The sequence below is a fragment of the Portunus trituberculatus genome, chromosome 15, assembly GCF_017591435.1.
Source record: "Portunus trituberculatus isolate SZX2019 chromosome 15, ASM1759143v1, whole genome shotgun sequence".
In the NCBI taxonomy this organism is placed as follows: Eukaryota; Metazoa; Arthropoda; class Malacostraca; order Decapoda; family Portunidae; genus Portunus; species Portunus trituberculatus.
The window spans coordinates 11,690,137-11,715,258 of NC_059269.1; the positions used below are offsets into that span (position 1 = coordinate 11,690,137).

The 25,122-nt window shown below is 42.3% G+C and overlaps 2 protein-coding genes across 11 annotated transcripts in view; one reads left to right on the plus strand and one right to left on the minus strand.

The window, feature by feature from the left end:
• The window catches only part of LOC123504326, a 99,313-nt gene that overhangs the window by 6,453 nt on the left and 67,738 nt on the right, over positions 1 to 25,122 (minus strand). For 2 of the 10 annotated variants that reach the window (XM_045254754.1, XM_045254760.1), the window contains exon 2: positions 4,676 to 4,687. The exons of 3 other annotated variants lie outside the window; for them this stretch is intronic. Coding sequence is in view for 3 of the 7 variants with exons in the window: in XM_045254760.1 (XP_045110695.1) it covers positions 4,676 to 4,683 (8 nt within the window). In the remaining 4 variants the exon portion in view is untranslated. Of the gene's footprint in view, positions 1 to 1,949; positions 2,205 to 4,481; positions 4,506 to 4,600; positions 4,688 to 25,122 lie in introns of those variants that run through there. 5 more of the 10 variants (XM_045254752.1, XM_045254759.1, XM_045254755.1 and 2 more) reach the window with 5 other exon arrangements.
• LOC123504324 (facilitated trehalose transporter Tret1-like) lies at positions 689 to 25,014 on the plus strand. Its single transcript, XM_045254750.1, is given in 11 exon segments — positions 689 to 804; positions 9,109 to 9,287; positions 14,340 to 14,475; positions 16,185 to 16,393; positions 16,838 to 16,938; positions 17,261 to 17,404; positions 19,964 to 20,077; positions 21,820 to 21,981; positions 22,223 to 22,364; positions 22,797 to 23,055; positions 23,058 to 25,014. Coding segments are annotated over 11 exon segments (1,557 nt in total). The 5' UTR covers positions 689 to 788; the 3' UTR covers positions 23,153 to 25,014.

Genomic DNA, 25,122 nt, shown 5'->3' on the forward strand with positions numbered 1-25,122 from the left:
CTTTACTAATTGTTTCAAAGTCTCTTACTCAGATATACACGTAGTGCTTTAATGGAACAAGAAATACTGCTTTTTTCCAATCTTCTCATCAACATTAAGTGAATTAGGAAAATGAGACTGCACAAGGCTCCTCCCATGAAATGATAGTGAAGATTTTGCAAAACATTTCATACTGAACGAAAACAACGGAAAGGTTACAGTTTACATTCTTTGTTGCAGTTTGATTTAGCCTGAGCGTTTCCTTATTTCTTTTCTAACAAAAGCAAGAATTCTCACCGCCGAAATGATGCATCTCTTTCTATCTTTGTCGCTATTTTCATGTTAACTGTTCTACTGATCTTGCTAACTGCGTGCCTTCCGTCCTTCTGTGGCCTCGCTGCACAAGGCGTTCTTCTTCCTCTCAACCCTATTCTGTCCAACTTTCTAACGCAAGAGTTAACTTTTCTCTGGTAACCTCTGGAACTCCCTGCCTGCTTCTGTATTTCCGTCTTTCTACGACTTGACTTCTTTCAAGAGGGAGGTTTCAATACATTTGTTTCTTAATTTTGGCTAATTCTGTACCACTCTTTAAGGCAACTGGCATTTCAAGCGGGCCTTTTTTTTAAATATTTTGTTGCCATTGGTTGGCTTCTCTCCTGCATATAAAAAATAGTCATCGTTGTGGAGTTTACATAACGATTCAGGCACGGAATAGCATAAGGTATATATAAGAATAGAGGAGGCCTAACAGCGGTTATTTCTTTCGAAGACTCTGGTGGAGGAAGCAGCAGGCGGATCACAATGGGAAAATGGTCTCTAAACACTGTAAGTTTTTAGTGATGTTTTCCTTGATATTACAGGTGGTCCGAGGTGGAGCGGCGTGGTGGCCTCTATGTGGGTTAGGCCTCTATGCTAATGTCTGCTATTTATGCGCAGTGTCTCTTGAGGCAATTAAAGTCATACGATATGAAAAATGCAGAAGCAGGTAGGACATTGTTAGTACCGAGTCGATAGAGACATTTAAAACTTTCAATAATGGGACACATTTTTACCATGGAATTTATGTACTATTAGACCATCTTGTTGACGTTAGGAAGGATCTATGGATGGCAGAAAATTAATGGACACAGTCTTTACTATTTTAATCCCCTACATGAGTATCTGAAGCTGTATAAAATCAGCAATTAGTAAGCAAAATGAATATGGAAACGCGTCATGGTACTGAAGGGGCTAAAAGCTAAGACAATTCTATGACTGAGGATAATCGATGGATAAAATGGATGCTGGTGCTGGTTAATCATTAGCAAAACAATCATTGCGGCGTCCTTCTTGCCTCTTGTTTATGCTGTTGTAAGGGAAACCGTAAACTGACACAGAGGTGACCCTGACTCCTTACTCAGCAAGGTATGACATTTATTGACGTATGTGGAGGATGATGTCACGAGGAAAGTCATTAACGAAGAAACATAACTTAATACACACAAGTTTATACGAGGATATGATTAGTCTTTTACAAGCAAGACACGTACCGCTTACTGATTTGTTGGGGGAATGAAGTGTCAGTATCTGTATATATTTGTGTTAACTTAATTATTTGTTTACGAGACGCAGCAATGATTTCAGTTCCAGGGCCTAGAAGTGTTAGTCATGACGTGTTCACTGGCTGCGTCCTTGATTAATTACTCGTTCTGCTGCTTGTGGGCTGCGTGGTGATCTAGTTTGCTTGTCTGTTTACAGAGGAGGTGGTGGTGGTGGTGGTGGTGGTGGAGAGAGAGAGAGAGAGAGAGAGAGAGAGAGAGAGAGAGAGAGAGAGAGAGAGAGAGAGAGAGAGAGAGAGAGAGAGAGAGAGAGAGAGAGAGAGAGAGAGAGAGAGAGAGAGAGAGAGAGAGAGAGAGAGAGAGAGAGAGACTAAAACAGAAGGGTACGAAACATGTAACACAAATCTTATGAGTAAAATCAGGTTGTCTGACCTAAAATTCGCGAGATAGCGGAGCCAGACAGTCCATCTTGGGTCCGGCGTGAAGGTGGCGTACCGGGTGACGCGGGGGAAGGCAGAGCAGTTACAAGGTATGCTGCACGAGTGAACACTGGTGAAAAGAGCACAGAACATAAGAAACAGAGGGAGCTGTAAGAGACTGTTAGGCCTATACGTGGCAGTCCCTGTATGAGCAAAGTTACTTAATTCCATCTACCATTCCTATCCATAACTTGATCTCATCTTTTTTTAAGCTCTACAGTACCATGACACGTTTCCATATCCACTCTGCTTAATATTTGGTGATTTTATACAACTTCAGAAACTCATGCAGGGATTGAAATAGTGAAACCTGTGGCCAATAATCTTCTGACTTCCATAGACAATTCATAATGTAAATAAAATCGTCTAATAGTACCCAAAACTCGTGGTAAAAAAGCGTCCAAGTATCATCCCTATCCATAAATTTATCTAATCTTCTTTTAACCCCTTCAATACTGGGACACATTTTTGCCTTGAGATTTGTTTACGATGAGACCATTTTATTGACATTAGGAAGGGTCTATGGAGGTCAGAAGATTAATGGCCACAGTCTTTACCATCTCAGTCCTCTACATATGTCTCTGAAGCTGTATAAAATCACCATATAGTAACCACAATGAATATAGAAACGCGTCATGGTATTCAAGTGGTTAAATCTCCTTATTGTCTCAGCACTGCATAGAGAAGTGACGATAGTGTTAGCGCAAAACAAACTTGGATGGTGTTGACAGGAGAGAAACTCAGAATATCATTATTGTGGGTCTCTTTTTTTTCCTTTTATTGCTCGTTTTGTTGCTCTTGACCCTCTTACGTAGAAAAAAAAAGTAATTTACTCGTACATTGTGACAGACAGTTTTTTTTTTCATTAAGACAACTTTACTTATGTGATATACGGCGCTCAGTTGTCTTAATATATACGCACACACGCACGCATATACTTAAAAACTTAACGCCCACATCATTCAGCGATACAAGTCAATAAGTCAAATATTCCAAAACATTAGCATAATGAGCAATGTTCAATTCTATGCCATGAATCCTAAATGCGCTGCCAACGTTGCTATTAATGACGTGTATAATTATCAACATTAACATTCAGCACAACGTATTCTAGGCCATTGTCTTGTTGCCTTTAATACAGCGTAGGTAACGTTATGAAGCTTTCCACCAGTAGTCACCGTAGCTTTCGAAACATTAACCTTTTAACCCCTTCAGCACCATGAACGTTTCCATGTTCATTCTGCTCACTATTTGTTGAATTTATACAGCTTCAGAAACTTGTATCGGTGATTAAAATAGTGAAGACTGTGGCCATTAACCTTCTGACATCCATAGACCCTACTTAATGTCAATAAAATGGTCTAATTATACTCAAAACCTATGGTAAAAATGCATCCCAGTACTAAAGGAGTAGAGGCAATAAACCGTTGACTTTATCTAATACAAGTTACGATAATAGTTTGATAATAGTTTAAGGATAAAGTTCATATTAATTTTCATGGCTTAATCTCTTGAGTACCAGGACGTGTTTTCATATTCATTGTGGTTACTATTTGGCGATTTTATACAGCTTAAGAAACATATGTTGGGATTAGAATAGTAAAGACTTTGCCATTAATTAATATTCTGACCTCCATAGGCCTAATGCAAATAAAATCGTCAAATCACATCCAATAATCGAGGTAAAAAAAATGCATTCCAATACTGAAGGGCTTAAAATGTTTCTCCATAACTAAAGAACATCAGAAATCAAGCTGAATAGTTGTTTACGTTCCTTTGTAGCTGTGCCTTCACTAGCAGTCATTAGATCCACTCTCGTCTCTATTTATGGTACTTGAAAGTTATCGCCGTTATCTTTGTTATTGTTCCCATGGTTATTTTCCGCCTCCTTTTATCACCCCCCCTCTTTTATCTCTCCCTCCAATGTCTCTCAATCTCTTAGTCTCTCAGTCTCTCTCTCTCTCTCTCTCTCTCTCTCTCTCTCTGGGTGGCGGTGAAGTGGGAGAATGTTTTGCAAGTGCATGATTAGAGAGAGAGAGAGAGAGAGAGAGAGAGAGAGAGAGAGAGAGAGAGAGAGAGAGAGAGAGAGAGAGAGAGAGAGAGAGAGAGAGAGAGAGAGAGAGAGAGAGAGAGAGAGAGAGAGAGAGAGAGAGAGAGAGAGTGAGTGAGTGAGTGAGTGAGTGAGTGAGTGAGTGAGTGAGTGAGTGAGTGAGTGAGTGAGTGAGTGAGTGAGTGAGTGAGTGAGTGAGTGAGTGAGTGTGTGTGTGTGTGTGTGTGTGTGTGTGTGTGTGTGTGTGTGTGTGTGTGTGTGTGTGTGTGTGTGTGTGTGTGTGTGTGTGTGTGTGTGTGTGTGTGTGTGTGTGTGTGTGTGTGTGTGTGTGTGTGTGTGTGTGTGTGTGTGTGTGTGTGTGTGTGTGTGTGTGTGTGTGGAGAATGCCCTTTTAAAGCAAACAACTCGCAAACACAAGCTAGGAAGTCTGTTTACGAGGGAGTCGGGTAAAACTAAACCACGTGCAAGAAGTCGTGGAGTGCAAAGAGGAGATTCAAATGTTGCAATCACAGCCTTGTCCCTTTTCTCTCTTCTTCCCGAGTAGCGCAACGCACCAGCTGCTCAAACTCATTAACTGGCTGCCTCTGCTCATGAGGAACATCACTTGACGAATAGGAACGTGATAATACTCATCCATGGCACTGTAAAGATAAGAATAGAGCATTAGACACGAGAGAGTAAGATGAAGTTAAGTGTGTGTTTACATCTAAGAAAAGTGGACACGCGCCGGACTGGACCAGATTTGGGTTAATAGATTGAAATGTTGGCTCGTAAAAGATGGTAAGGCAGATTGGGAATTAGCTACAGAGGAGGTGAAATGTTGGCTCTTTAAAGATTGCCTGGAATATACGTTAGTAGAGACTTTTGGGGAAGTGTTAATAGTAGTAGTTTCAAGACATTTGTCCGAATCCTTTGACTAATAGGCTCTATAGGGAGAATGGCAACAGAGTGGGCCTTTTTTTTTATATATATATTTTTGTTGCCCTGTCCAGTCCTCATCTCTTAAACAAAAAAAGGTAGTAGTAGTAGTAGTAGTAGTAGTAGTAGTAGTAGTAGTAGTAGTAGAAGTAGTAGTAATAGTAGTAGTAGCAGTAGCAGTAGTGTCGTCTTGTTGTAGTAATAGTTCATTAAAAAAAACCCCACTAGTAATACGAAAGGTTGTTTGTTACTCATTATTGGCTGACAATGATGATAGATTTTTGAAACGATATTACTCAGCTTCTAGAGTTTCATTACCACGCATTCTCCGTCTATCTCTCTCGATAAAAAATGAACCCTTTACCTCCCTCCTGCAAATGTGTTTCATTAGATTTCGTAACGCATCACACTCCTCTTGCAATTTAGATTTCGTTTTCCCCTTTCTGTAAAAATGTTTTCATATTTCAAACTACTGGTTATATCAAACAAAACCTGGCATTCTGTAAGTAGACTGTTCCACTCTGTTTATGAATTACTGCAATCCGTCGGTCAGTTTACTTATCTGAGGGAGACTTGAGAGGAATTTAGAATGCCTTGTTTGTAGTTCAATAACCCCAACTCTCAGCTGTGCCTTTGGTCAAGTGGTACTGCGGATAAGGGGGCGGGGAGGGGCAGGATAGTATGGGCCTATATGGTGTGTCGCTTCTTTCCTCATCGGTCATTCACCACACACTATTATCGAATGCTGGGCTTAGATCTCAACTTCGAGAGAAATAACTGATAAAGTGTGTGAGATCATTCATTCATCGCTTGATCTACATCGTCACTATTCATTATGAGCATCAAGTACAGTATTATTAGCTCAATTCACTCACTCCCCAAAAACCGCGTCTCGAAGCGTCGCTGTATACGCACACGTGAGGCTTCTCCCTCGAGTATAGCGTCGAGAAGTGTGGCTTACTGTCTCGTTCTGTTTGACCTTCCTCCTTGACCTCCTCATTCCCTCCGTCCCTCGTGGCACCCGCCCAGCTTGCCTAACGCCTTTCATTACCTCATCTTGCTTCCCTCTCGGCTTACTCTCCTTCATTCGGGCAGACTTTTCCTCATGGTGGTGCAGATGTGAGTCAAGGCCAGCGAGGTAGACGAAGGAAGGGAGGTATGGGCGGCGCTGGGCAAGGTTCTCCCGGTGCTGGAGGGATCATGGGAAGGAGAGACTGGTCTGGCTGCAGGCTCCTGGCAACACTCCAGCAGGGTACTCCTGGATTCCTGCGATTCACTACTAGCAAGCTTCCCCAATATGGCTCCCCCCATTGACGACGCCATGCTGTAATCATGTCTACGATGTTGGTGCAGACGTACACTGTGAAGTATACGCACGCCAACCCACATACGCTCTCACATAATACACACACACACACACACACACACACACACACACACACACACACACACACACGCACACACAGACAAAAGAGATTATGTAAGTAGGGTGTGTGGAGAGTTTTATCATTTTAAGACTTGGTTACAGGATTGGATCTGGCTGCTGTCGCCGCTCGCACACCCTTAGAGAGGCACCGCCCTATGAGAATGTAAACAACGTTACGTAAAAAGTAGCAGAAAAAATCAACATTAAACAAACGGACCATGTGGAAACGAATTCACAATTTACATACCATTAAAAACAAGTGTCCCGGAGGAGTGAATATGTATTACGCACAAAGGGGATAAAAAATAAGGAAAATGTAAAAATTCGAAAGGGCAAGGCAAGGATAAGTTTTCAACACCGCCTCATGAGGTTTATAATTTATTAATAGTGCATCATGAAAAAGAAGGTCGTCCTACGGAGCTCACTCAAGAATGCAGAATAATGTCAGTCAAGGCTCAGTCAAGGCTTCTAGACATGAGCGTGTGGCAGCCACAGCAGGCAGCGGGGGCCGCGTGGGGCCGCATGGGGTCGCCAGGGTTGAGGGTGTGTGAGAGTTTTCAAGGTTTAACAACGCATCAGTCCTGGGACTTACCACACTAAACATGAAAATAGGCAACAGATCATTTGCATAGTGCATGTATTGCGTCATTTTTTTTAATGTTTTAATTCTTATTCTGTTACATGTGAACAGATCTACACACCTGTTCACAATGGCAACTTCTGAATTGCTGATGATCTAAGATAATTCAAAATATTCTATTATTTAATTTTCATTAAAAATTGACATGTAGTACGTTTAACTATCATACGTAATACAGTTAATTTTACATAAATCTGAGACAGTACATTTTATCTTATATCTATTATACATAAATTGAAATAAAAACATTAAGCTAATAGATAATTTGATCCCGATCATGCTTCGCTGCAAGTAAACAGCGACCTCATCCAGTCCAGTACAGCTGCTTCGTCCATGTTAAGATGTGTGAAGTCGTTCGTCAAGTAGGAGGGTGCGGAGAGTAGGGCGGGGAAGAATATGTATTTTGTCTCCGCTTGCTGCATGGATACTGTGCTGTTGCTGGTACGAGGCCCTTGTTCACAAGTGTCGCTGGCTCGGTGTTACAAGTCATGCATCCATTAACCTTTCTCAATGTTAAATAAAAAATGCGATGCAGCATTGATAGACAACATACTAACAAGGCGCAAGGGGGGGAAGGTTTCTCATGTTTCTGTTTGTGATGATTGCAGGGCGTGATGTGTTAGCAGGGATCAGTTCACGGTGGAGTAGCACATCATCCCAGATTACCGTGTCTGTCTCCACGTCTAGCGGGAGCTCGGTGACAACACGCCACGAGTCTGTTTTTATCTAGTAGCATCTGCATGAATGACAAATATTTCTTCTCAATTACTGCATCATATATTTAATCTGGTCTGCTCTGAGTAGCAATTCTGACTGCAGTCCACCGAGCGGCACCGGGCGAGGTGTTCAAGGTGGCGGCGGCAGCGGCTGGATTCGTCAGTGAAGGTTTAGTGCAGTTCCTTCCGGGGTGCACTGGGCGGCGCTTCACTCGATGCGCTATACGGAAGAATTTAACTCAAGCCATGTGTTAGTCTGGATGAATGGGTTGCCTGCCAGTGCTGAGTGAAGGTTAGGATTACATAAGTGAAACTGTGATCACTTCAATTTAATAAAAGAAATGAGTACATATATACCGAATATCCTGAATGTTATACTAAAAGGAAAACAAATCTTGTACGTTTCTTTTCAGCCCGTCTACATCCGTATTGCACAAGCGCACCATGTCAGGGTTAAGGCGTCCGTCCCTCACCAGATTCAGAGTCAAGGCTTACGCTTCGAGACCAGTTTTTGTTGAGGTGTTCGCCTGCAACAGCTTCATGTCGATGAATGGAAAGCCGTATGTGCTTGTGATTTATTTATTTGTTTTAATCTTCCTATTCATTATAACCGCTTAACTTGCATACTTGTGAATTCACGGACAACCATCACAGAGCGAATGAAGGACACACTCAACTGCCTGTAAGCACTTGAAGTACTTTGAATTGTGGCGAGTACAGATGGTCATAAATAACTTAAGAAACGTCTTACAATGAGTGTTTCTCTCATATTGCACTCCGCAACACTCTTGTGAATATGAAAGCACTTCCATACATGTAAAAGAAGATAGGGAAACCAGGGCAGTGTTTCTCGTGTAGGTGTAGAAAGTACCAGCTGTGTGTGCGCCTCCGCCTCGTGAAGGGCAGGGTGGAGGGTATACTGGTTTTTCTTTTTATTTTAGAGCTTGTAGGCAAGAACAACTACAATGGTGGGCAGCAAATTTTGAGAGGGTGGCGAGGCAAGGGTGGCGCCAAGGCAGGTTTGGTGACTGAGCAACAGTGGTGGGGGTGAGAGTGAGGGGGGCGGCAGGGGCGGCAGCGGCGGCGGCGGTGATGGTGGCGGTGGCAATAAGAGCTGGCACTAGCAGGCGGCGCGGCGCAGTGTCAGTGTGCTGGTGGTAGCGGCTGCCAGAGGACGCAGCCAAAAGCGCCTTACTAAATTTCACACTCGTACATCACTGACTCTTCAACACTAGCCTTTGTCATCACTATGGAGAGACACTGACGTTGGAGATCCTGTCACAACACACTGCACTTCTCAAAAAAAAGAGGAAAATTATCTTGTGTTCCAGAATTTTAGTTATACAAGAATCTATCATTTAGGCTCCATGGCGCCCAACGAGCACGCTGCCAGCACCCCTATGACGGAGGAGTACGTGCCATTACAAGATCCTGGAAATTCTGGCAACATCAAACCACAAATCTTAAGTTCAGAACAGTACTCTCTCCTGCTGGAACCAAAGAAGCAGAAGTATTACAAGACCAGGGCGATCTCCAGACAGGTGGGTGACTTGTGGGCTCATGTTTCCGGTACTATGCTCTTAATGCTTGTGTCTTAACCTACCACAGTATTCCTTAGCCAGTGCCAGGGACTGGTTCACTTCCCATCATGCATGTGCGCACCACGTGAAGACACCGACGCTCTTGGCACTGAGGTGTAGGAAGTGTTGACTCTCGCTAGGGGGTGGATCCGTAAATCGACTTTGTGCTTTGCCTTATTCTACTTTTAGCTTCACACATTTATTGACATGCGGTGATTCTATTGCGTAGCTTTAAATTGTTCTACTTCTTTACTTCCTGCTCCATGAAAAGCACATTAATCTTGGTGAGGTTTGAAAGTACTCGCTTCTAAAGCGGTTCAAACTAGATCGAAGTCTCCATTAGATTCACGCACGTGGCTTCAAAACAAGAAGACAAAAGTGAAGGAGAACTTTGCACTGCTCAACAACGCGACCTTGGAGACAAATAGGGACAATTACTGAGCGTGAGACAAGCAACACACTAGGAAAGCAACAAAGCCTTTTACAATATCATAAAAATCGTGAAAATACACCTGAAAACACAAAAGATCTATTAAACTGTCAGTAAAGTCACAAAAACCGAACTGAACCATAATTTTCCACTAGAGTCTGTTAGAATCATTACTAGCAACGTGAAAGTGTACATGAAAGCCTCGTGGATTTCTACTAGAGTAAATTAACCCCTTCAGTACTGGGACACAATTTTACCTTGAGATTTGTGTACCATTAGACCAATTTTATTGACATTAGGAAGGGTCTATGGAGGTCAGAAGATTAATGGCCACAATCTTCAGTATTTCAATCCCTACATAAGATTCTGAAGCTGTATAAAACCACCAAATAGTAAGCAGAATGAATACGGAAACTTGTCATGGAACTCAAGGGGTTAAACTATCACCATTACACCAGAAAATCGAGATAAGGAGGCGAAACGCTTGGAATGCCGTCTTTCGTTATCACTACTAATGTTGAGTGTTGCACGGGGACATTATTGCGCTGTTGCTGCAGGAACGCTAAAACTCAAGAGATTGTTTTGCTCGTGAAAATATATAAAAAGTACATTCTTATCATATCATATCACAGGTGCGTCGTTTTCTCGAGTGCTTTTCCTTGTGTGCGATTCTGGTTTTTTCATAACGAGTTTATCACAATGGCAAGAGATAGGAGGGTTGAAAGAATAGGGGAGTGTATTGTGCCATATTTCCTAGGCGCACGCTATTACTATTCTTGTTCTTTAGTTTTCCTCGTGTGCGATTCATGTCTTTTTCATTACGAATTTATCACAGTGCCAAGAAATAGGAGGGTTGAAAGAATAGCTGAGTGTATTATGACATGTTTCTTAGATTCAAGTTACTACAATTCGTGTTCTTTTGTTTTCATTCATTCATTTGTCTCTCTTTTCTTCCTCGTCTTCGTTCTCCTGTCCTTCTTCTTCTTCAGTACCATGACGCGTTTCCATATTTATTCTGTTTATTATTTGGTGATTTTATACAGCTTCAGAAATTCATATAACGATTAAAATAGTTAAGACTCAGGCCATTAATCTTTTGACCCCCCTTTGACCCTTCCTAATGTCAATAAAATGGTCTAATCGTACATAAATCTCAAGGTAAAAATGTGCCCCAGTACTGAAGGGATTAAGAATTACTGCACGTGTTCTCAAAGTAGAATCACCAAATGCATGGAAAAGATACTAATTTTGATTAATTTGCAAGTTACATAAGTGTATAGGCTACCGGGGCTATCTCTCTCTCTCTCTCTCTCTCTCTCTCTCTCTCTCTCCGGATGCCTTTTTGCCATTATCTTTTCTTATAATAGTAAAATCAGCCAAGCGTGTGTGTGTGTGTGTGTGTGTGTGTGTGTGTGTGTGTGTGTGTGTGTGTGTGTGTGTGTGTGTGTGTGTGTGTGTGTGTGTGTGTGTGTGTGTGAGAGAGAGAGAGAGAGAGAGAGAGAGAGAGAGAGAGAGAGAGAGAGAGAGAGAGAGAGAGAGAGAGAGAGAGAGAGAGAGAGAGAGAGAGAGAGAGAGAGAGAGAGAGAGAGAGAGAGTGTGTCTAATCATTAATAATAGGTACAACACGTGGATTTACAACGTCTTACACACGCTCCTCCACAAACAACACCCAAAAAATTTCCAGTATTTGAGTGATTTTCTTTTTGCACTTATTTTTTCTCTACAAACTACGCAGTGTTTTGTTTCACGCTTGGCACGCTTCAGACAGCTTCTCCGCTATCCACTTGGCTCACTAGTTTGTTTATCCCTTTACTGTCCGATCAAGGACTTCCCTACAACATTGTTAACTTTAGTACTGAGACGCATTCTTACCATAATTTTTGAGTTCGATTTTACTTGCATTAGGAAGGGTGTATGGAGGTCAAAAAATCAATGGCCAGTCTTCGCTATTTTAATCCCCATATGAGTTTTATGAAGCTGTATAAAATCGTTAAACAGTAACCAAAATAAATATGAAATCGAGGCATGGTACTGAAGGGGTTAAGTATGATAAATTACGAGGGTACAGTCATATCGGCTCCTTATGTCACTTTTAACAAGCTGTAGTGGAAGTTATTAAGATTTCCATACATTTTACTTGACAATCTTGGCTCCTGATACTGTGACTTCCTCTACTTCGTTCATTAAGGGTTAAAACTGATAAGGGTATTCATATTTTCTATCGGATCCTCGATAAGTGTTCCCTTGTAGTGTACTAAAAAAATAAATGCAACACATATGTACGTAGAGGGAATACATTGAATATTTAGAGGAGATCGATCAGGTGTTAGATGATTGCAACGCTATCATATATTTTCACAAGTGTGTGTGTGTGTGTGTGTGTGTGTGTAATTCACTGTTTGATCTGCTGCAGTCTCTGACGAGACAGCCAGACGTTACCCTACGGAACGAGCTCAGAGCTCATTGTTTCCGATCTTCGGATAGGCCTGAGACCAGGCACACACCACACACCGGGACAACAAGGTCACAACTCCTCGATTTACATCCCGTACCTACTCACTGCTAAGTGAAAGGACACACACCCAAATATCTCCACCCGGCCGGGGAATCGAACCCCGGTCCTCTGGCTTGTGAAGCCAGCGCTCTAACCACTGAGCTACCGGGCCGTGTGTGTGTGTGTGTGTGTGTGTGTGTGTGTGTGTGTGTGTGTGTGTGTGTGTGTGTGTGTATGCTAATAGTCCCTAAATCAAATGAGTACGTTAAAATCCATTGAACTTTTAACTCGATAGGAAAAATAACAAGCATATTACATAGATTTCCATAGCAAACAATCTACCTTACTTCGATATGGAACAGAAAAAAAAAGAAAAGAAAAAAAGCAAGTAGTAACAAGTAACAAACCTCGCCAGTCACAATGCTAAACAGAAGTCGTGACTGAAGCGCAAGTGCCAAACAAAACACCACACTTTTAAACACAAGGTGACAAGTACCGGCGAACATGGGCGTAAGGGGGTGAGTGTACTCTTGGCCTCGCTGTCTGACGGGGCACAAATACTTTACATCGCGCACAGAAAGAGATGAGGTGTCTTCGTTTAACTGAAGGCTGGCCAGCAACCTCTAGGGATTTGGCGGTCAGAGGGTTAATCGTATGAGAGAGAGAGAGAGAGAGAGAGAGAGAGAGAGAGAGAGAGAGAGAGAGAGAGAGAGAGAGAGAGAGAGAGAGAGAGAGAGAGAGAGAGAGAGAATAAACCAGAGCTATTATGTTTTATGGAGGTGATAATAGCAATGCTTAAGTACATTATGGCATGGTGTGGACATTTAATGCTAAGAGTAGGAAGAAATTACAAGGCGAGCAGACAAGCGTGGTGTTGTGTGGGCACGAGAGTTACAGACGAGGGCTGAATACTAATGAACGGTAAAAGAAGAAGAAAAAAAGAAAAAAAAGATGAATAAAAAAAAAAATGAATGAATGAGACTTGAGTGATGTATATATGAAGAACGTGACAAGAAAATGTTACAGGACATGTCATAAATAAGAACAATGCCTGACTAAACGCACGCACGCATACACACGAGGATGAACCGAGGAATTAGTTAAAAGAGGGAAAAAAAAATCTGTGCAATAATGATATTGTTTAAACACATGAAAGTCGCGGTAAAGAACAGAATAACAGTAATAAATAAAGACAACACGAGGCCAAAACACAGTGCAAGGCTGAGATGAAGAAGTTAGGCAAAAAAGTAAGGTGGAGATCGTGCCAATGGGGAAAAAACTAAATCGTGCAAGACTATACGCACTGGCTGGCAGCTTCGAGTTGTCTGACAAATGAAAGAGATGAGGGAAGAATTATTCGATGAAGCACTAAAAATGAAAAGGTTGTCCAAATGGTATCGAAGAAATTTTAATCGCTGAAAGGAATAATGATACGAAATAAAATGAAAGAGAAATGAAAAAAAAAAAAAAAATGGGGATAAATAATATATATAGATAAACAAATATACATAACTATAATTAGGAAAAAACCCACGAAAATGAGAAAAAAAGTAAATAGATAACATGTAGATAAACAAATATACATAACTAAAATTAGGAAGTAAAAACTGAATATGATAAACATCCAGTGCTGCAGACGTGTCAATAATCAAGGAGGGCCTTCCTATAAGTATGGGATTTGTTCCTTTTTATTCTTTCGTCTCTCTCTCTTCTACTTTTACTACAACAACAAACTCTATTTCAGTCTATCTTTCCGTTACATGTTTTAATATAAACACTTAATTGATATTATACCACTGCGGTTTTTTTTTTGTTTTTGACGATACTGCTCCATAACTCCCACTTTCTTCCCTTCTCACTAACATTACTTTCGTCTTTTACGTCGATAAGTACGACTAGAGTTTCATCTGTGCACACACTCATCTTCACCTCGTCTACTTATTTTCTCATTAACATTCTTTTTTACCCCTTTACGGTGATAAGTACGAATTTAATTAGTACACACACTCATATATATTTTCTTTTTATTCCATCAGTCTTATTTAATCATTGCACTCACGACATTAACCTCCTTTTGCTCCCCCCGAAGGTGTTAGCGGCGGCGTTCGCATCCCTGTCCTCTGTGTCCATCGGGTTCATCACGTCCTACTCGTCTCTCACTCTCCAGCAGCTTAGAAATGACACGTCCATTGATTACGTCGACAGCAGAGATGCGGGATGGATAGGTAAGTCAGTCAGTCAGTCAGTCAGTCTCTCTCTCTCTCTCTCTGGACAGCATACTCATTCAATTCCATAAGCTATTTCTCCATTCATCTTGCAATTACAGAGCCGTAAGAGTTTTCTCAATGGGTACAGTACATCATGAGTATCTTCTCAGGAAATGCCTCAGTAATATTCACTGTTCTGGTGCAGGGACAGATAAAACCAACCCAATATCACCGGGCCATTACGTCTTGTATAAGCGCTATTCATACGAGTCAATTCCCCTCTCCTCTCCCCTCCCCATTCCACTCCACCACACACATTGATAGTAGTCTTCCTTCCTGGTTACGAATGGTCAAGGTTTACCCGCATCAGTCTTCCTTACAGCACCTAATAAATCTTGGTGACGCCCACACATCGCCCGGGCACGCCGCTGGCACGCTAAACCCACACTGCCACTCTCGGCCTCTCCCATCCATGCTCCCCCTACCACGAGTCGTGTTCCTTAATTTCACACAGCTGAGGACTATACTCTGATGCACTTCCGCGTCTCACTTTCACTTCAAAACTGCTCTAGTTGAAGTTACACCGGTTTTTTGAAGGCGTTTATGTGGGACAAATTAACAAGACTTCTGCATCATTCACGGGAGAAACACTCGTGACAACTTGGCTAAACGTCTCTATGGCATGTTAAATCAGTCATGGAGAGTGAACAAAGCCTTAATCGTGCTTCCAGTTATCCTCAAACAGCTATACCACCTTCTCAGCACTCGTACCCTTGACACGTTTCTCTGCCGCCTTACGTAACACTCTCAGCCGCTCAAGTATGGCACCCACACAACCCCACGAGCCGTCCCTATCAACGTGTCATCCCCGCCACGTGTAATAAGGAACCCCCACACGTGATAAGACTCAGCACACATGACGGACCCACATAAACTAGTCTGTCTACTTTAAAATGGCTCATGGAATTAAAACATATTGTAGCTTATTGATAACGTAATTGATTTGATGTGAATAATACTTGTTTCCTGTTAATCAACGCACTTTTTTACAAGGACAGCTCACGGTTTTCCTCAAGATCTGATAAGCACACATTCCTGGGGACATCATTCAAACTGAGACCAAGGAGCCACTTTACAGTACAGAGACTATAGTAACATGTGCATTTTTCAATAATCTCTGCCTCATATCCCACTTGCGGACCATTACTGCTTTTATATGAAACTCTTCTCTTGAATTAGGTACCGGCGTGTTTTGTACGTGTCTTCCTTTACGTTATATTTTCCTTTACTCTTCAATTTTCGGCTACACATACTCGTACTTGCCATAAACCACCTCGCTGGTGTGAAATTGAACGAACTTTAGGAATAAATGTGTTGATTCTTCTGGTTCAGTCTGTTACATTACTTGTTAGGATAATATACTACTGCTTACCTGAACACACACACACACACACACACACACACACACACACACACACACACACACACACACACACACACACACACACACACACACACACACTATTTTTGTTAAGTTAGCGTGACGAAGATACACTGGTTCTCCTTTCCTTAAACTTTGCTGTTGTTGTTGTTTATCATTGTTGTGCTAGTTTAACAAGGATAACAGTGGCTGTTTCTGTTATTACTCTTATTGTTGTTGTTGTTGTTGTTGTTGTTGTTGTACCAGCGTATCAAAGGTAACACTGCACCGGTATCGCCTCCCTCAGCCGCCCTGCCATCCATCTCGTCCATCGTGGGGTCCCTGTTTGGAGGCTTTCTGATGGACGCCGTGGGGCCGCGCATGACACTCGTGATGACCGCCCTGCCCTGCCTCTTCTCCTGGGCCTTCATCGCCTTCTCCAACAGTGTCACCCTCCTGTACATCGGCCGCCTCATTACCGGCATCTTCTTGGGCGTCTTCTCTCCCGTGCCTCAGGTAATGGTCAGCTGCTGCTCCCACGGGATGACTCATGAATGTTTTCTAGTTATTGTGTAGTCCATTTTGAAACACATTTTTTTTTGTTTGGTACATATGTTTCTAATACCTTTAACTTGATGAATCCTTAAGTTCCTGGTGTACTCATAACCTTTTCAGTACCATGACGCGTTTTCGTATTCATTCTGCTTACTATCTGGTGATTTTGTACAGCTTCAGAAGCTTATGCGGGGGATTAAAATAGTGAAGACTCGAGCCACTAATCTTCTGATCTCAATAGGTCCTTCCTAATGTCAATAAAATGTTCTAATGGTACACAAAACTCAAGGTAAAAATATGTCAGGATCCTTAAAATGTTTGGGTCTATTATAACGGAAAACTCAGGAGACAAAATGAATGCCAGCTTGACGCGCCTTCCTTCAGAGTACCTTTTCACTTCCTCAGGTGTACGCGACGGAGATTGCCGAGCCGCATATCCGAGGGCTGATGGGCACCTTCCCCGAGGCTGCCGTGGCCCTTGGCAGCCTTCTGTGCTACGGCTTCGGGTAAGTGTCACACCGCTTGATCGTTGCTCGCGTCATGAATAAAGCATCATGACGCCATTTGTGGCTTTTACAAATTAAGCTTTCTGAGATACACCACTTACACTTTTAGTCTTTTTTAAAAGTAAAAAAAGAGAGAAAGAGAATGGAATTTGAATCTTATTCATGGTCAAATACTTTAAATCATCCTCTATTTTTGCAATTACTCTCAAATACAACATTTTGAGATAAGTTGTATACGTTCGTTGTATTTATTAAAAAAAGAAGGAAAATCAAGCTATTTTATTCCGGACTACAATGTTTTCATTCATGGCTTTGTGTTTAGCGCGATAACAGACTGGAGGTGGCTGGCGGTGGTGTCGGCGGTGGTGCCCGGAGTGCCGCTCTTCCTAAGCATGGTGTTACTACCCGAGTCGCCGCAGTGGCTCGTCAAGAAAGGAAAACTGTCCAACGCCGAAAAGTCCATACAGTAAGTACACAGTCAGTGCCATTCACCTCCTCCAGCGGTGCGGTGGATTTTATAAAATCATAGAAAGATAAATACATCTGCAATTACAGATAACATACAAATAACAACACGTTTAGTTTAGTTATAAGCACTCTTCGTTACCTTCCTCGTCACGAACACTTTATTATATCATGTACAAAAGAACCATCGAAACTTCCTCCATCCCTCCTGACAGTGAAATCACGACTTACACTACAACTTCCTTTAACTTCCGCTACTCCCTCAAACACTGACAGCGTGGAGGCGCAAGACACGGTGCTGGCGAGAACATCAAGGAGAGTATCACGACGTCCACGCAAACACGATCAGTCATCACCGAACGTTGAAGGTTGATGACTAATAAGCTTCAGATACGGATGTGTAGTTAATAGAAAAAAAAAAAAAAAAAAAAACAACTAGGAAGCCACCTTTTTACGTTGTTTTATGGCATTGAAAACGATAAGGAAAAAGTAACATTAATGCAAGTATTCCGAAAAATAATGGTTTCCGTGGTCTTAGTTGAGCCAGACAGCCTCTAAGACGCCTAAATTAAAATAGCTTGAGTAGCCCTAACACAAAACAACAACTTTGGGGTCCTGCAAAGCGGGGCGTGGCGGCTTCTCAAGTTGCCAGGCACTTTACAGCCCAGTGACAGTAGTTGTATAAGATAATGAGTTTCCCAGACACCACAGCTTACATTAATGCACAAATAGTTTAACTCAGCGATATGCAAATGAATGCCTCACTACACGCTCAAGATAATTTAGTGCCATTGTATTTTTATTCTTATCGTTTGAACGAGGCCGAAGCCACTTCACGGCCACGCCACGTCAAGGCCAGACTAAATAATGTGCGCCGGGACATCGGGAATCCCAATCGTAAGACTAAACATTGCGTACAAATAGTAGTTAGTTGGATGATTCTTTTTTTATGAATTTCATCTCTGGAACTTGCATTATTTTCCATACTACTTTTATAAACCCAGCGATTGATTTCCTCTCAAGCTTTACAAAATGATCTTGTGCAAATTTAGAGCACAGATTGAAAAGACTAAGTAGTGCAAATTTTCCTGCGCATCTAATTCTATTCTTATTTATTCAACTCGTCTCGTGACACTCATATAAAGAGTTTTCCGCTATCAAAAGATTAAAGAAACCCTTGATTCACTCACTGCTGAAGAGACAGTTGGATGCTCCTTCTTATGCAGGCTTGTTTGAATAGCATCTTTATGAGCATCACTGTAGCCTTTCATAATATTTACACTGTATCTAGTACCACCGTGGCAGTATATGTCAGAGGGTCGCGACTACAATATAACTAAACAGACTAAAAACAAGGAGAACATTGGGAGCAGTTCACTGACCAACCAACATTCACACACACACACACACACACACACACACACACACACACACACACACACACATGTACATGCACATGCACATACTCACACATACACACACACACACACGCACATGCACGCACGCACGCACACACACACACACACACACACACACACACACTTTCTCATTCGTAGTGTGTGTGTGTGTGTGTGTGTGTGTGTGTGTGTGTGTGTGCGCGCGCATGCGACTGGCAGTGTGTAACCCCCACTCATTTACAACGAACATCTTACTACAAGACTCGCCAAGCACCCCTTCACCCTCCGCACCACCCAGACGCCCTGACACCCTCTCTTTACCCACGTTGTGTTCTAGAATGAAGTTACTCCCGACTATTATGGCATGAAGAGCACCAGCACCACCCATCCCGTTACGTAAGTCTTGAGTCAACACATCGCGACCCGTCACTAATATTACAACGCACTCCACTTGACGTTATGTTGCGAAAAGCTCAGCGTGCAACGAGGACATCAGACGAGTAGGACATGTGCGCAGGACATTAACATACTATTGAGGAAAGTGACTGGGTGGCGCTGGATGGTTAGGCGAGGGCAGGGAGATACCAGTGAGGGTCGGTCACTGACCCAGACACTAACACATTCCTTGTGGATACGTAACTATATTGGCACTGATGTTTGAGTGCCTCCTCTCACCTACCGACCTCAGCAAGCACGCAAGCACGCACAGACACAAAAACACAATGAGAGAGAGAGAGAGAGAGAGAGAGAGAGAGAGAGAGAGAGAGAGAGAGAGAGAGAGAGAGAGAGAGAGAGAGAGAGAGAGAGAGAGAGAGAGAGAGAGAGAGAGAGAGAGAGAGAGAGAGAGGCTGCTCTTTATTCTGCCGCAGATAAGATTAAACCATTTTGTGTCTGCGTTAAGACATCAAGATAAAGATATGCGCTAAAGTTGAGAGAGAGAGAGAGAGAGAGAGAGAGAGAGAGAGAGAGAGAGAGAGAGAGAGAGAGAGAGAGAGAGAGAGAGAGAGAGAAAGTGTGTGTGTGTGTGTGTGTGTGTGTGTGTGTGTGTGTGTGTGTGTGTGTGTGTGTGTGTGTGTGTGTGTGTGTGTGTGTGTGTGTGTGTGTGTTCGTTTCACCAATCCAGGTTTTCGCTAGGTTAATTTCTCTTCGTGTCTGTGTCGCAGGTTCTTCAGGTGCCCGACCCACAACGTGAAAGGGGAAGTGGAAGTCATTCACGCCAACATTGTAGCGACGGACGGCGCTGAGATATCCGTGTGGGACCAACTGCGTCTCTTTAGGTGAGTTTGTACCCTAACACGAATCCACTCTTTCTTTTCTTCTTTATATGGTGCAGAAGTTAATATCCCGTATCTTCATCATTCACTTACAGTAAAATACTGAAAAAACCACAAGCATTAATGTACTTTTCTGATTAACTTTGGTATATTTTCATGCACTTGTTTGTTAACCCCTTCAGTACCTGGACGCAGTTTTACCTATAATTTTGGGTGTGAATGGACGATTTCATTTACATATGGAAGGGCCTATGAAGGTCAGAACATTAATGGCCACAGTCTTCACTATTTCAATCCCAACATAAGTATCTGAAGCTGTAAAAAATCACCAAATAGTAAAGAAATATGAAAACGCGTCCTGCTACTGAAGGGGTTAAGGAAAAACACGAATTCTCTAGAAAGTCACGTGATCTGCTTGGCGAGGCATGTCCGGTCTTTAATACGTACATAATACTCAGAGGTCACCTGACTTAAACTGTAAATGGGAATGGCCCTCAGCTGGCGGCGGCGACACAAGAGGTCTTGAGGAAAGGCCCAGCTGCGGCCTTCGCAGGTCCTTCAGTAAACGAGGAAATAGTGTATTAAATGGTTCAACGCACACTCGCTCATGGGCGTATAAAGGGTCATTCAGCCTGCTCCTCTTCTGACGCTATTTGCACTCGCTTCCTTTATCAAATGTGTGAGCCGAGAGCTTAGCCACGCCTGTCTCTGATGTTTAGATCAAGCATACTATGTGAACACCAATTTGTGAGGTTAAGTAGGCTGACGAGACTTTTTTACCATGAGAGATGCAAAACCCCACAGCTGGTCTGATGGTACACACACGACACAAAATGCTCCCTTCAACCATGACACTCATGAATTTATTTTTTTTTACACTCTTCGTTGCATATTGTGACCTTGTTGAGGCTACGAGGCTTGTTTATCCGCCGAGTTACATATGAAAAACAGCCGGCTGCTCTAATGATACATGCAGGACGGAAAGTGACCCCATCAACTACCGCCATGACTCAGCGTGGCGCGGACATACGTATTGCCTCCACCACGCCATGAACGACACTTCCTGGTCATCGCAGGTCTGTATGGCCAATGAAGTTACAACAGCTCAATTTAGATGAGGAGGAAGAGAAGGAGGAAGAGAAGGAGATTGGAGATGAAAGAGCAACACTAAAAGGAGGAAGAAAAGAAGAGGAAAAGGAACATGAGGGAACGGAGAAGCTTGTCAAGATGATCATATTGGACTTGTGAGGTTTGACTGACGCTCGTGTGGGACTTCAACTCACCAGCTGCGCCATCGCCAAAAACGCTTAAATCCCCATATCGGACTGAGATCTCTTGCTAAGCCTTTCGCACACCACACATGCCGTTCCGTTGCTCAAAAATAGTAACTGCTCGCTAATTCGTGAAAACTTTTGCAATTGAGAGCGAAATTCAGATAAGTAACAGACAAGGCCATGAAAAAAATGAAGTTACACAGGAGACGAGAAATCTGAGAATAATAATAAGGCAGAGTAGTAAAACTGAAAACCATTAGAATCAGTAACAGTTATACTCACAAACCAAGCAGTAAAATCACACTTAACTCTTCATTGTAAATTGCAAGAGTAAGAGGTAATAACAACAGATAATCATACCATATTAAACAATAATATTTGGGAAATCTAACGAGGTACGTAGAAATTCTTTCAATCAAGCAGCCAAATACATTTACTTTACAACCTTTTTTCTGCTTTCACGTATTGCAGAAAACCACAAAACTGGAAGCCCGTGCTGATTGTCTTCCTGGTATTCATCTGTGGCCAGTTCAGCGGGTTTGCTGTCGTGACCGCTTACACTGTCGACATCTTCAACGAGGCGGCTTCGAATCTGGACGCCAACAACGCCACTGTTATTGTCGGCGTGGTGAGGTGAGACACTAAACATGATCCTTATTCTGAAGTGCTTGGAGCTCTCCCGAAGACTAGTTTGAAAGATCTCGTGGGCATTCTATTAACCCCTTCAGTATCAAATATTCGTAATCTAGAAAAAAATTAAATGAATTCCTTGACCTCCATTTTCTTACGATTGATGCAAATATTCTTACATTACACTCCAATGTTGACAAAAGACGGTCATAGCAGTGAAAGAGTTAATGTCTCTCCACTGCAGGTTCGTCTCCACCTTGGTGAGTGCCGCGCTGCTGGACCGTGTTGGCCGCAAGCCGCTGCTCATCATCTCGGCCATCGGCTCCAGTGTTGGCATGGTCTCCATCGGCGCCTTCTTCTATCTCAGGAGTGTGGGCAGCGCTGAGGTGAGAATGTGCTATTGCATCGGACGGGCGGGTAGAACGAGACACAGGGAGATAGATAGACAGATAGATAGACACATGAAAAATTTACTTTCTCTGTTTCGTATTTTGTGTTTCAAAGCTTTCCAGGTCGAAATATAGATGGTAGTATCCTATAACCACCTTATTACTGCATAAAGACTAAAAATAAGTCACTGAGAACTCTCCCATATCCGCTAAACACACACGCAGTTCATATACTCGTAAGGACATTGATGACTCACGAACACTTGTGGCAGTCCATGAACCAGTTGTTGCTCGACTCATTTCTAACAGTAGGCGTGAAAAAAAAAACCCTCCTCACTCGCTTATGTACACTTCCTTCAGCGATGGGTAGTGTCATAACCGAAAATCCAATTAACTGCATCATCTCTTTTCTCTCTCTCTCCCCAACAGGGCCTGGGACTCCTGCCACTTGCGTCACTGCTCATCTACGTGTTCTTCAACGAGCTGGGTTACGGCCCCATCCCCTGGCTGCTGTCCGGCGAGCTCATCCCCCTGGCCGTTAGGACTATCGGAAACGGTGTTGCCGTCACCGCTTACTCCCTGGCTGCCTTCATCATTAGCCTCACATTCCCGTACCTCACAGCCCTCATGTCTACCTATTTAGTGTTCTGGATGTACGCAATCTTCAGTCTCTCTGGTGTTGCCCTAGGGTCTTCTTACCAGAGACAAGAGGCAAGACGCTGGAGGAAATTGAAAAGTTCTTTGCGCCAAAGAATAAAGAGTTCAAAAAGATTTCTCTCCCTTGAGCTAAGCATGATGTTCCGCAACACTACTACCATATGATATACGTATATACCAAAGTGCCTTAAGAAAACGTCTAACTGTCTATGTTCGTAGAGCTTGCTTAGTCAGTTGTCAAGAGTTTTTTCACCGTCTCGCACTCGCCCGCCACACGACAGCCACTCCGCGTGTAGCAGCTGAAGTGGTCACTGCAGACGGCTTGCAATATGACATATGCGCATGTAATTAAAGCTGAACGGCATAGATTTTCAAAAGCAACTTCACGTTCACGAAATATTTAAGGTTGTGACGCAGTTGATATTCAGACTTCAAGCGTTATTAGTTTACAAGACACTCTCTGCTTCAAGTCACCTGCTACCCAATCATGTGTCCGCAATTCTGACTCAACATCACACAGGATATCTAGGTTCATGAAGGAAAGGTTTTCTGTACAAGGCTAGTAAATATAAAGGATGTCTTGGCTTTAATATCATAGTTATAGCGCTCCCACTTCACGTAGAAAATACTAAAGCAAACGAAGGAAGTGAAATTCATAGAAGACAATATAAATAAGCTTCCATCCATTTTGTGACACCGCCCACGATTTACTTGGGATAAAAATGTATTTGTAACGCGAGCAATCTTCTGTCACGCGGCTAAACTGCGCTGTTGTCACTATCTGTTGAGGAAAGTCAGGATTCAAGAATCAAGTGGAATAAATGACAAACTTCGCCTAGTAACAGAAAACTCAGAAAGACTGAAACAGAGTCGAGACACTGAAAACACACACACACACACACACACACACACACACACACACACACACACACACACACACACACACACACACAGAATAAAAAAAAAAGAAAAAAAAGTGACGAAATGGAAGTAAGGAGAGGAAGACAGGACAATGTGTAACTATTTTGTATCTCAATAATTTTTACTACATTTCCGTGCATGTTGTTACCTAACGTGTTGATTCCATGTTAATTTTTGTAACATTTTCCGTCTTATGGGTGTCTGCATCTCTTTTCCTAGACATAAAATGAAGCAGAGGAAGAGTGGGTACAAGACATTAAGAGTAGGAGAGGAGTCTTCTGTCAGTTTGATTCAAATGATAACTTTTAACCCCTAAATTGTTAAATCCCTGAGCCGCAACAAAGAACTAGCAGGAACAAGGGTTATTTCTCTATCTAAATATACCACAAAATCTATTTCTGATCAAAACCACGTAGATTTGTGAACACTAAAACCATCTTGCTTACAAACCACTCAATGAGGACGGTGTAGTTGCCTCATTACGACAGTTTCAGCCAGTGCCTTGCTTGTTTGAAGAGAAGAAAGACTATGCATTAATCAAGAGGTGCTATTATTATTTTTTCGTTACATGGAGGGGAGATAGATTTTAATCCCTTCAGTACCAGGACGCGTTTTCATATTAATTCCGGTTACTATTTGGTGATTTTATACAGCTTCAGAAACATACATTAATCTTTTGACCTCCATAGTCCCTTCCTAATACAAATAAAATAGTCTAATCACACTCAAAAGTCAGTAAAAATGCGTCTCGGTATTGAAAAGGTTAAACAGAGAAGCTTGACGGCCACTCCGTGAAGGTTTGAATAGCAAGGGTTCTGGAATGGTTAGTTGTTTTGGTTTTGGATCTGTCTTAACTCTCTCTCAAAGGTGTTCAAGTTTTAGGAAGGTGGAAAACAGAGACACGCCCATGTGGGACACAAGTTGCTCATTATTTTATACAACTTGGTAACATGATATTTAAGTTTTTAGGCTAAATTAACTGTTGACTATAATTTTTATATATGAAAAGAGGATTTTGCATTTGTTACTGTTGTATATTTTGGCATTGAGAGTAAATTATTTAAGTACATGAAGAGATTATTATTTTCCCGGATTTTTAAGAAGTGATGTATATTGTCTTATGAACCTACACGTGGTAATCTCTTTGCAACACACACACACACACACACACACACAC